Genomic DNA, 13,013 nt, shown 5'->3' on the forward strand with positions numbered 1-13,013 from the left:
CCTCCGCTGGTCACAATAATTAATGCAGGGGGTTTTGTTTCCAAAACCACGGTGAAAAGCTACTGATTAAAAGCACCTCCGAGTGGTTTCCAGACTGTGTGCGGCGCCCCTGGCTAATTTTGACGGCGCACCAAGGAGCCGCGGCGCACAGTTTGGGAACCACTGTCCTATAGTGAAAATGATGACCGAGTATCTTTAATCTGATACTATCCCACCTGGCCTGCAGGTTAGAAATATTGCTAGTGTCTTCACCGAAGACAAGCACTACAAACAGGGCTTCAGGCATATTGGGACCACCTATTCGAGACATTGGGTGGTCCTGGGTATAGACACTGTTCTTGATCACTCTAAAGAACTTTAAGAGGAAATTTATGATTTGGAAAAACAAATGAAAGAATCAGATTTAATAATAAATTATAAAATCACACTCAGGAAAATTGAGAAAACAATAAGTGAATTCAACAGGATAGAAAGGGAGAAAAAAACTATCAAAGGGATATCCAAAACTACAACATGTGAGAACATAACCATATTTGGCCAACGATTACTACATTAATAGAAACTACTCCAACAAAAGTAAAAGCCATCCTTGGGGCAAATGTGAAAAAAAAAAAAAAAAGGTTATAACATTCTCTGATACCAAAGAAGGTTCAGGTGAAAACAATAATGCAGAGTAAATGCACTAGTTTATCCGCATCCTGTGGTCTCAATGTTTTTTTTTGGAAAGAGGCCAACCTCGCAGATCGAGGCAAGGAAAAGGGAGAGGTGACTGCTGGCTCAGCAATACTAAAGGCGACAGACAAACTCAACAAAAATATTACCAATGGGGGACCACAAAAAGAACAGATAACCCTGTAGCCACTGAATAAACTATCTATGTGCAGGGACTTACCTTCTATATAGAGGTTTCCATAAGTGAAGAGGGTCTTATTAACTCAACTCAGACTAGTTTATAAGTGCATGCTTTGTCTTCTGATTATTTCTCTCTTCATAGCAAGGGTTTACATTCTATTACCAGGGAAGGCACCAATTTCTTGGGACTTCAAACTGCATTGCTGAGATTTTTCGGAGAGATCAGATCTTCAAGCATTCTTTTCTACACATCACTCTAATCATGGATTTGAGAAATTGGGTTGTTGATTGATGGGGTGCGAGCTATGGTCAAGCAGCGACTACAATTCTTGTCAAGTTAAGGCACAAGCAAACCCCCAAATTAACCTGTGCTCACCCTCTGGTAGCTTGACACACAGCATTCTGGCTTAATTTTAAGGCAATGTGTAAAGTATTTGTGCAACACTTCAAACAGTAAAACAGTAAATCCCAGCACAAAAGGCCCATACCAAGTTAGAAAAATACAACTCAATTTAATACATAACACAAGACCAAAAAGACAAAAATACAATATGTAGAAGTTGAGTTATTAATTTTTAAGGAATAAAATGTAAAATATTGCTTAACAAGCAAGGATCTGGTTACACCAGACAGGAACAAAGTCAGGAACAAAGTCAAAAGTTTAAGCAGGCCAGCCACAGAGACCCAGTTGGGCCCGCTGAACCAAAGTATCTTAAATCCTGGTTACGGAGCATTGCATCGGTTCCTAACCACGCATTAAAGGTGATGTGTTGAAGTTCCCCATGCAACAGCAGCGGTGCATTGGTTCCTAGATGCACTGAGGATGCGGTGCAAGTTCCTGATTTATCGATGTAAAGGATGCGCTGGACAGTGTAGAGGATGCGTCAGTTCCAATGAGCACAGAGGCTGAGATGCAGAGTTTCGCCGTTGAGGCTGCCCCTGTTGGGGGTGCGAGGACCTTGCTCTGAGAAAAGCGCAACGGTGTCAATTCCGAAGGTGATTCACTGGTTTTGAGATGCAAGGTACAGTAGCAATGCAATTCTGGTTGTGTTGGTTCTGACCCACGCAATAGAGTTGAAGTGTTGATTTTCTCCACAGCGTTGATTCTGCTCCCTCAGCTGAGAATGTGTCGGTTCTGCTGGAAGAAGCACCTTAGGCCCACTACTGAGGGGCCAGGACTGGCGTGGCACCACTTGGAAGGAGAGACTCAAAGATGGCAGAGTCCATGTGCAGGAGCAGGGTGGTTGGAAGTCTGTCATGCCCATGAAACGTCAGATCAGGAGGCCAGCCAACTATCCCTTGGAGTCACTCTGGATTCTGGGTTGGAGAGATTCATGTCCAGTCCTTCTAACTCCTAGGCAAGAGGACAGCATGTACAGGTCAGCACAGCAAAGAAGGAGTCCAGCAAACAGCCCTCCAGCGGAATAGCAGGCCTTCAGCATCACAGTGTTTCTTCTTCCTGGCAGAGTATCCGCAGGTCCAGAAATGTACTGAAGTGGGGGTGTCAGAAATCCAGTAATTATACCCAGTTGCACCTTTGAAGTAGGGGAGAGTTTAAAGACATGAATTTGAAGTGCACAGAGTCACCACCCTTCCTGCCCTGGCTCTAGACTTCATACAGGGGGTTATGCAGCCCTTTGTGTGTGGACAGGATACAGCCTATTCAGGTGTAAGGGAGGCTGTAGCAAGCTACTCCCTCACAATCTGCCAAGCGTGGCCCATCAAGGCCAATGAGGTCACAACTAAGAACCCATTGTGTGTTGCTGTCTAAGAGGAAAACACAAAGCCTAGCTGTCACCCCAACCCAGACATATGATCAGAGAAAGGCAGTAGGCATCAAATGGGCAGAGTAAGAAAATGTCAACTTTTTAAAAGTGGCATTTTCAGAATTGCTATTTAAAATCTGACTTCACCATAAGTTAGGTTTTTAAATTTTTATTCCAGAGACACCAAACTTGAAAAGTCTATCTCTTCCAGTTTGTGAATTACACTTATAACATGCAATACGGTAATCCCAATGTTATCATAAGGGAGAGCTAGGCCTTGCAGTAGTGAAAAATAAATGTAAGAGTTTTCCACTACTAAGACATGTAAAACATAGAAGTATGTGCCCAATGTTTTATATACACTGCACCCTGCCCTTTAAGCTGTCTAGGGCCTCCCTAGGGGTATTAATATGTATCAAAAAGGAAGGTTGGGCATGCAGAAGGTTGATACGGCAGGTCGACATGGTAGTTTAAAACAGCACACGCAGACTCTGCAGTGGCAGGCTTTAGACATGTTTGGAGGGCTATTTAAGTGGGTGGCACAATCACTGCTGCAGGCCCACTAGTAGCAGTTAATTTACAGGCCCAATGAATATGTAGTGTACTTTAGTAGGTAATTATAAGTAAATTAAATATACCAATTGGGGATAAGCTAATGCTACCACATTTTAGGGAAAGAGCATAGGCACCTTAGCACTGGTTTGCAGTGGTAAAGTGCGCAGAATAAAGTTGCAAAAAGCGATCTGAAGGGAAAATGTTAGGGGAAACCACCCAAAGGTTGCCAGGTCTAACAACAGACTAGATATTACAGGTTTATGTCCACTCTCTACCTTTTATCTGCCAACCAATACTTTCCCCCACAAAGTTTTCACATTTTAGAAGCTTGTTCTAAAGGATATTTCACATCTGGAACAATCATCCATATTTACCCCTTCCAACATGTCTGTTGGTTAAATATCTGCCTAAAAAGCAATAAATGAATGACAGTAAAATCTGCAGATGAGGCTGGAGTAATAGTTTTGCAAGACAAAGATATTTACAGACTGTAGCTATTGAGACAGCTGATGAATAGAGATCATTACGTATAACTAGCCACACTTCCCACAAAAGAAATCCAGCAAACCATCTTCTCCATTACTAACAGGGACAAGAATGAAAGGTCCATATGTCAAAATGAATTTTTATTCCATAATGTCTAAAGCCTTCATACTCCACTGAGATACACACTCCCCAAGGTGCACAAAAACACACACCCTGTCTTATTTATTTAGTTATTTGTATTTAAAAACGTTTTATATAATGTGAACATGACCCATGAGGGTATCAGAACGCTTTATAATTGATCAGATGGAAGAAACATGTAGTGCAAACAACAACATAATAGAGACCAATACAGGATGTGGTAACTCCCCAGATGAGGGAGGAACCACCTCAATGATAAATTCGACAAGTCAAAACAAGATCGTAACAGGCGAGTAATAAACATGGGTGTACTCAACATGCCATGACGGGCAGGAGAGTAGAATTCCTGGGGTCTAGGGCAGAAACTTGTTCATCAACAGTACTTTAACTTCCCTTTTGAATGATGCAGTTGAAGGATTTAGTCTCATTTAAGGGGGCAAACAGTTCCATAATTTTGGGGTGATACCAGAGAATGCTTGGTTATAAGTTTTCTTTTTATAGAATTTCTGTGGTTTCAACAGTAACATGCCAGTACTTCTAGAGCATCTAAAGAGGCTCTATAGCTTGAGATTTAGTCTAAGGTATCTCGGGGTATTGAAGTGTAGGGCTTTATGGGTCACGTAGGCAAAGTAGGACATTTTTAACTGTATTCTTGCTTCATGTGGGAGCCAGTTTAGAGATTTCAGATCAGGAGTGATGTGGTTGTTTCTTTTAGATCATGTGATGAGCCTTGCAGCAAAGTTAAAAGGAGGCCCTTAAAGGAGCTCTGTTAGAGCCCAACCTGGTAATCACTAGGGCTTGGACAAAAGACATGAAGCCATTGAGGGGGAGGAAGGGTTTTATTTTTCTTAAGATGTTCATTTGGAAGTTCGCTCCTTTGGTGGCAGCACTGATGTGCATCTGCATGTTCACATTCTTGTCTAGAGTTGTTCCCAGTGATCTCACAAAATCTATAACATGTGGTAAGCAGTTAAGGGCTGTTAGGCGCTTCATCCATTCCTCATTATCGGATGATTGATTGGGCGGGGGCGATTAAGAGGAATTCCTTTCTGAGAGCGTTTAGTTTGAGGTGGTTGCAAGTCAGCCAGTTTTGGGGTTTTTGTAGAGTTAAGTTGAGGGCCTGATGTCTTCGGGGGAGGAGACTTTCAGGTACAAATGGGTGTCATCAGCGTACATATGATAGTGGATGTTGGATAATTTCAGAATTTCAGTTAAAGATTATATGAACACTTTAAAGAGAGTGGGTGAGAGTGCTGACCCATGTGAAACCCCTAATGTGACCAGAGTGGATTTAGACAGGGACTGATTAAATTTGAATCTTTGAGTTCTGTTGTAGAGAAATGAGGCAAACCAGTTTAGGATGGACCCCATCCTGTGTTCCAATAGGTCTAGTAGGCTGTCATGCTTAACTGTATCAAAAGCTGAAGACAGGTCAAAGAGGATTAGAAGGCAAGATTAGTTCTGATCCAACAATTTTAACTCGTCGTCTACTATGTGTGCAAGAGGCTATTTGCCCTGATGGAAGCCGGATTGGAAATGGTCTAAAAGTCGGAATTGTTCTATGTGGTTACATAGTAGGACATGGACACATTTTTTGAGCAGTTTTGCATGGGTCGGAATGTTGGAGAATGGGTAGAAGTTGTTTAGGTCCATGTGATCGGCCATGGGTTTTCTCAGAATGGGGGTAAACAACCCCGTCTGTAGGCAGTCAGGGATAGTGCCTTGAAGTAGTAAGGCATTTACTATCTTGGTGCAAACTGGCAGTATAGAAGATTTGATCTCATTTAAGAAATTCAAAGGCAGTGGGTTGCCGAAGTGGTTTGAAGTGTTCAGTGTTGCTAGAATGTTGAGAATGGTGTGTTTTCCTCAAAAGTTTTGAACAAATGCTACAAGGAGTTGTTTTTGGGGGGGCACCCGGGGTGACATGGAGGCACATCGATCCGGGAAGGGGGAGGCTGATGTGAGGTATGACCAGACAGTGCTCCAATGCAATCAGCAAATCATTTTCAATCTTATCCGTCTTTGCAGGGAAGGAGGAGGCAAATTCCCTGCAAGTCTGACTGCGGACTAGATCGAGCAGGGGAAGGGTTGGGTCGGCTATTCAACTGTAGTTTGACAAGTTCAAACAGTTTCTATGGTCAATTTCTAGCTCAATCTAGTTGATTTCTAAAGAAATTTGCTTTTGAACTTCTAATGTGTCTGTTATAGATTTTCCCAAGTGCTCTCAAGTGCTTGAGGTGTTCAAGGGATGGCGAGGATCTCCACAATCATTTGGCTAGTCTCAGATTACAACTTTCTGCTTTTAGGCTACCATTGTACCGTGGTTTGGAATCTTTGGTGGCTTTTTTTTTTTAGCTGTAAGGGTGCAATCGATTCTAGAATGTTCACCATGGAACTGTTGTAGTGATCTTTAAGGTCATGGACATCTGGCATGTCTACAGGAGGAGGCAACAGGTTACTGCTGAGGGATGTCAGTTCTTTCAGGTTAATGGTTCACATGCTTCTTTTTCACTATTTGGGTTTCTTTAGTTGACCCTTATTTGTTCTCACAGATTCTGTGATTAGGAAGGTGATGCAGTGGACGTCTGTCCAGTCACAAGGAATGATAGATTCAAGTTGAAAGGGATTGATCTTAGCAATGTCAGATCTAAGGTTGATTCTTTGTTGTGTGTAGGGCTGTCACAGATTTGGATCAGATCGAGGTCAGCTAGGAAGGTTTTAAGGCTGTGAATGGCAGTCATTCAGGTCATTCCAGTGGAGGCTGAAATCTCTGAGGAAGATCTGGGTGCAGTGTTGTCTCACGTCAGTTGAGATAATTGCCATGATTTGTTCTCTGAAAGAAAGGTTGTTTCCTGGTGGGTTGTAGATTGTGTGCAGTTTGCACAGTGTCTGTTGTTACATGCAATATCGATGCATAAGTATTCGCATGTGGACAGAACGGGGGATTGTAACAGTTTCACTGAGAGGCTGTAGTGGTGCAAGCAGGTGATGCCTCCACCTGAGCTACTAGATCTATCTAATGTAATGATGTTGTGGCTAGGCAGGACTAGTATGTCAAGGATATGTGCAGAGGAATCATTTAACCAAGTTTCAGTCAGGATTAAGAAGTCAAGCTTCAGTGCAAGGATGACGTTAGCAATGTCCGCCGCATGTCTTACTGCCAATCTGCAATGGAGTAGCATGCATTTCAGATGAGGTTTGGAGTCAGTGTTACCAGAGTATGTTGAATTATTTGACATGAGGAGGAAGTGAATATCCCTGTGGGATAGAAGATCTTTCAGTCTAATAGGTCGAGTGGGGGTGTTAAGGTAGGGTAAAGTTCTTCAACTCAGGTGAGGAGAGGTCGAGGTTGGTGAGATCATGTTGGTTGGGGTGTGTGATGGAAGCCTAGTGCGGTAGTTGGTGGATTGGTCGTGATTATGACTATTCATCCCCAGAGTCTTGTTTGGCGAGCAATTTTTGGCCAGCTCTGTGGTGATGTATATTAGGCTCTGTAAGTCTGGCTTAAGTTATTGTAGGTTTGATTTGATCCCATCAAGTCTGGATTCTAGTGAGGTATGAAAGCAAATTGTTGAGTCTTGTAGCAGGGGAAAGGAGGTGGGGGAATGTACATGAATGTGGTGTTGGAATACTGCTGGCCTGGGGGAACCAGTGGAGGGGAGATTGGGTTGGAGATGGAGATAAGCATGAGGGGTGGAAAGCTGGAGCCCTGGCTGAGTGGGAGCGCTGGGGTCATATGAGTCATGTTGTTAGGTAGATTTGGGGGTTTGGACTTCGGGAGTGTCAAAGATTGAGCTATGGGGAGGGTCAAGGGTATAATTGGGGTGAAGGTGTTACTCCCATGGCTTTGTAATTCTGAGATAGCTGCTCTGCAAGTGTGGTGTGAGTGCAGTCTAGTTTGGCAATTGATGGAGGGGGAGTTGGACCTGTCGGCTGGTGGTGCAGAGTTAGTGTTTTAAAGTTGATCACTGTGGAGGAGCAGGGGATGGAAAAGGGTGGGGCATTTGAGGATATGCGAGGACAATACTTAGGAATCCTGTTGGTTGCCCTCAGAGCTAGGGTGACCTTGGGAGGGGGCGGAGTCAATACTAGTCACAGTGTCTTTGATGAAAAGGAAAATTTCCTCAAATATTTCTAGGTTGAGGTAAACCAACTGTGTCCATTTGTGGCTCAATCTTGGAACCTGATAGTAAATATGTAGATTTTTTTCATCAAAGCTTTTAGTCCCACTTCTGCCTGTTATGCAAGAGACAGCATGGACTTTATCAACATGATAGAACACCAGTGTTTGATCAGCAAGATTCCGTCTTGGTGTCTATCAACATCGGAACTGTCTACACTAACATCCAATAGAGTGAGGGTGTTGGTGTCATTAATAAAGTGTTGGAGATAAGAAAGAGACCTCATCAGGTCCCCACATAATTAATTACAGAGTTACTCAATTAAACTCTCACAAAGAACTTCTTTTAGGTCAATAATATATTTTATTTGCTGATCAAGAGAAATTCTATTGGAGTGGTTTTTATTTCCAACTTTGCAATTTTGTTCATGAATGACCTGGAATCAGAAATAATCTTCATTTCCAACAACCTGTTTTGCAAGAAGAGGAACATGTTGAAGAGGTACGATGATGGTATTGTTTGATATGCAACGTCCACAAAGCCTCTTATCTGATTTCCTTGATAGGCTAAATTCAAGTTACAAAAGTCTTAGAAACACTGCATACTGGCACAAGTCACAAATAACATTTCTAGATCTCAATGTTAATCAGAGAATGGTGAACTTAATATCACAAACCCACAGAAAGAAACACTCACTTGACTTCTTCTAGCCATCATCCAGGGCCCTACATGACTCACATTCTACTCCTAGTTCCTCAGGATTAGAAGAAATTGCAGGTATAAGAAAGATTTCTTCTAAGAAGTAGAGATACTGTCTCTTAAATTGAAGGCAAGAAGATATCCAAAACGTTTAGTTAGACAGTTCCTAAAAAGGGCCTGGTACTGTCAAAGACAGTCTCTGTTAACACCCAGCACAAAAGAAAGTAATAACAAACTTGTTTGTGTAAATACTTTTTTGCTGATTGCTAACCAAGATACTGCTTGCATCACAAACGTTTGGAAGGGCCTTACAACAGGTAACCTTACACTTGAGAGGCCTATCTTTACATTCCAAAAAGGTCCAGGCAGCCTTGCCCCAATCCAACCCACAATGTACCGACCTTTTAGGGCACCCCAGTTTACCAGACACTGCAAATGTGGACAGTGCAATGCTTGCTCAATAACCATAGAATCAAAAGAATTTAAACATGGGAATGTGACTACCGATTTGAGTTAATTTGCCAACTGTAACACAACTAATGTCACCTACACAGTACTCTGCCCATGCAACCTGGAATATACTGGCCAAACCACACAAAAAATCCGTATCATAATCTGCCAACACAGGAGCCGACAGGTGAAACTCTTGGTTGGGCATTTTGAAGAAAAAATATCCAGAGGATCGGCTGCACTGGCAACTGATTTCCGTAATCAACCAACCGAGCCAAGGCAGAAACCTCACATCACTGCTAAACAAAGTGGTGCTATACAACCTTTTTATACCATTCCCTTTTCTTTCCACATGACTCTCTTATTCAGGCATTTTTATGTCTATTTGATACCTACATACTTATTTGTCTTCTTCCATTTCAACTGGCCTATGTCTTGCCTATCCAACTTTGCTAATTTGTCACGTTAGTGGATATGTAGCTACTTTGTCTTTGATTTTTTAGTTAACCAGCTGCTTGAATTTTTTTTAAATTAATTGCGTTTCCTACCGTCTCAATTATAACTATTCTGCAACTTTTCAAACACGTCATTATGACGACTGCAAATTTTCCATCTCATGCCACAGCTGAACAAATGTATTCTTTGGTTGTTTTTGTCTCCAGACTTTATATTTGTATTATTATTATGTTAATTGGTTATTTATTATTCTACCTCAAAAGGCACATATCCTGTTTAAATATTTCAGGATGGAGACTATAAACTTTCTATCCTGGTAGCCAACCACAGCCCTATTTCTATGACCACTCACGTCTTTTTGAGAGTTCCCAGCTGCTTGCACCGGTCCGCACCCTACTGATATGCCAGAGACTCGCCCGCTCTTCAGTATTTGGTGGCTCACATTATTTTGCATAAAATTGGCTTGACATTATTAGGTAATCGTTGCCATCTGCGTATTCACGACCCTTTGTGGGGCATATGTATCCTAGTATATTTACCCTTTTGTTACAAACACAAATATACTCCTGGCCATATAGTGCTATGTAATGTTCAGTTGCTTGATCACCTGCCTGACCTGAAAAACCTCAGAACTGTCATTTTAAGCAGTCCTTTTGACTGGTAAGACTTGGTTTTTCCCAGTTCTCATGAGCATTCCTCCTTCTACCCAACTTCTTTCCAGATTTCAAACCTTATAATTAACTATTTTTCCGATGGATCTGCATCCTCTCATACGAGAATTGTTGCCCTGGTGCAAAATGTAAGTAACATTTACTAGAGATCGATTTCAGCTCAAAGATACAAATCTGAATGTACTCAACAGTTGTGTCAGCTTTCATTATTTTAATTTCCATTTGTTTGTTCTTTTTTCGCTATCATTTGTCAATTTATCTAGTACCTTATCAGGCCTAAAATGAACTTTGTCCTTATGATGATTGGACATTTTTAGGGTATCGAAACACAGTCAAAAACACTATAGACCCAGTCAGATGAGTTAATTTGTAACACTTGTGCTGTATTTATGCCTTATAAATTGTGACACAAACAATGCCTTATTTACATATATGTGTCACCTTTGCCTGAGCACTGAGGACATTTATCCTCACTTCAGGTTTTCAACTCCTGTCTGATATGTACATAATGTGTGACCTGCATTTTAACTTTAATATTAAACAATGCTTTGAGTTTAGCATCTTATCATTGAGTGTGTATTAAAAAAATGTAATAGCAACCACTGTTTCATGAAAAAAATGATTACTGGAATGGCCAAGATTATGTTCAAGATGTATCCTGCTGTGCATGTCAACCCTTACATTTGTTGTTAGAAGCCAGGAACCTGCAGATTTGCTAGGTCCTCCTTGGGCCATTTCAGGTCAGTCGAAACAAATGCAAACATTTCCTAGGATGCTAGGAATAGTTTACTATGATTGACCAAGACTGCATCAATTGAGGCATCAGAAAAAGCACCCCATTTTGATGGTGGGCTATAGAGCAGAAGGAATGAGAAGGAGAATGTAGGCAACGGTGAGCACCTTTCAAAAACAAGAGTACAAGAGCCATATCTGGTCACTGTAAATCCTTCAGTATTGTTTTGTGTTTTTTTTAAAGAACTGCATGAACACCTCCTCTTTTCTATCGACAGTGCTGAAATATGTTTCCATACCCTGGTGCAATGTCCTCACAGCAGACTGGTGGGGTCTATCACTGAGCCAGATTTCTGTAATAAAGAGGTCAGTTCAGTTAATGAGTCTGATATCAAATCCTAAATCTTGATGCAGTTTTTGTTTGTGCAATCATGAGGAGGCAGTTCAGTAGGTGGACCTACTGATTTAGTTAGTGGTAGAAGATGGTTGAAGTTTGCGAGGGTTAGAAAAGATGGGCAATAAGATTGTGATATAAGGTTAAGGCTTGTCTTCATCCCCAAGGAGGGCCGTCTCAGAGCTTGGGGAGATAAGGGAGTCAATGGTGAACTCAATGTTATTTAGTGGAGGAAGACAAGATTATAAGGTATGGATGTTCCCAAAGAATAATTGTTCACCATGGAGACCAGCCACACGATCCATACTGCTCCAGCCCAAATGACAGACACTAGCACGTACAAACTATATGTGGCGAGTCACACGTGCATTCACCTGAACAATAAAAAATTAGCAGAAGTGGATTGGAGCTTCCTGTCAGCAAAACGTTAAACACTTCTCCCTCAGATACTTTTAGGGAGTACTAGGTTGACGCCTGGCAGTTTCGCCTGACATTTCTCCCATTGCTGCACTTACTCAACAGCTCATCAAGAATATGGATGTTTTGGTGGGAATACCACATAATTGCTGAAGCTAGAAGACATTGTGCTGACACTTCACAAAAGACGTGGGCTATGCATCTTTACTCAGAGCTCACATTGCATTTTCTAAGCAGGTTATTATCTTTACCTGCTAACTTACCCTTATAGGGCACCACATGTTAAAGTGCAGGATGCTGTTCTGTTCAATTCATTTTCACCGCAACAAATATGTTGACATTCTTCAACTGGATGCTGTTAGGGGTAACCTACCTTTTATCGGGCTTGGACACCTGAGGTGTGCTGCTGACAGTTAGAAATGATAAAGTGCAGTTCTCTGACCTGCAAAGATATTAAAACGGTTACTTAGTTTCTTAATATACACAAAGTTATTATACTAGAAAAGTACCCACAAGGAAAACACCTGTAGAATATAATTTGATCACAGTACATTCTTGTTCATGGTTACCATAGATTTCAGGTGCCCTTTGTACACTTCCTTACAAATGAAGGCTCCAGCAAACCATGGCCTGGCCAGTGCCATCACAGATTTCTAGTGCACCATCTAGTTTAAATGTACTCATGCAAAAATGTGTATTTGCACAAGTACATTGTTTTTGTTACTTAGGTAAAATACTTATCCCCAATGGAGAAACTTGTTTCCTAACTCTGCAGTGAAACCACTCCATCCCATCACCACCTCTTCCCACCCATATGTAGCCGTATTCCTGATTTCACAAGAGTAGTTTCATGCGAATACCCCAAAGTGCAAATTTATGACTAGTCACAGATGTATGCTTGTGGTTCTCATTACATGTTGCAGAACTGTCTCCTCTAACCAGTCCTAGCCACAGACTCTAAATTTAAGATTAATAAATCACCAAACATATGGTCTAACATCACAACTGCAGTTTGGACTTCCACTAACCCTGCCTGTATAAACAAGGATGTGGCTACTAATAGTATAATTGCACTTTCAGGTACCATCAGTTCCACTTAGGCCCTCATTAGAAGTTTTTCAGAAGCTGACTTAGAGAAAACCAGCACCAAATTTCAGTTACTCCACTTTTTGAACAACAGGGACGTGAGACTACTGGATTCTTTTACGTGTATTTTCCACATTTTGGGAATGCGTTTATCCACATTTTCCACCTTCATTAGGAGGGGTGGCTG

At 41.6% G+C, this 13,013-nt stretch overlaps 1 protein-coding gene across 1 annotated transcript in view; it reads right to left on the minus strand.

The window, feature by feature from the left end:
* The window catches only part of CERKL (CERK like autophagy regulator), a 421,375-nt gene that overhangs the window by 147,427 nt on the left and 260,935 nt on the right, over positions 1-13,013 (minus strand). Inside the window, exon 8 of the mRNA XM_069225454.1 lies at positions 12,114-12,182. Coding sequence (XP_069081555.1) covers positions 12,114-12,182 — 69 coding nt within the window. The remainder of the gene's footprint in view (positions 1-12,113; positions 12,183-13,013) is intronic.

Source organism: Pleurodeles waltl, chromosome 3_1 (assembly GCF_031143425.1).
Source record: "Pleurodeles waltl isolate 20211129_DDA chromosome 3_1, aPleWal1.hap1.20221129, whole genome shotgun sequence".
Lineage (NCBI taxonomy): Eukaryota > Metazoa > Chordata > Amphibia > Caudata > Salamandridae > Pleurodeles > Pleurodeles waltl.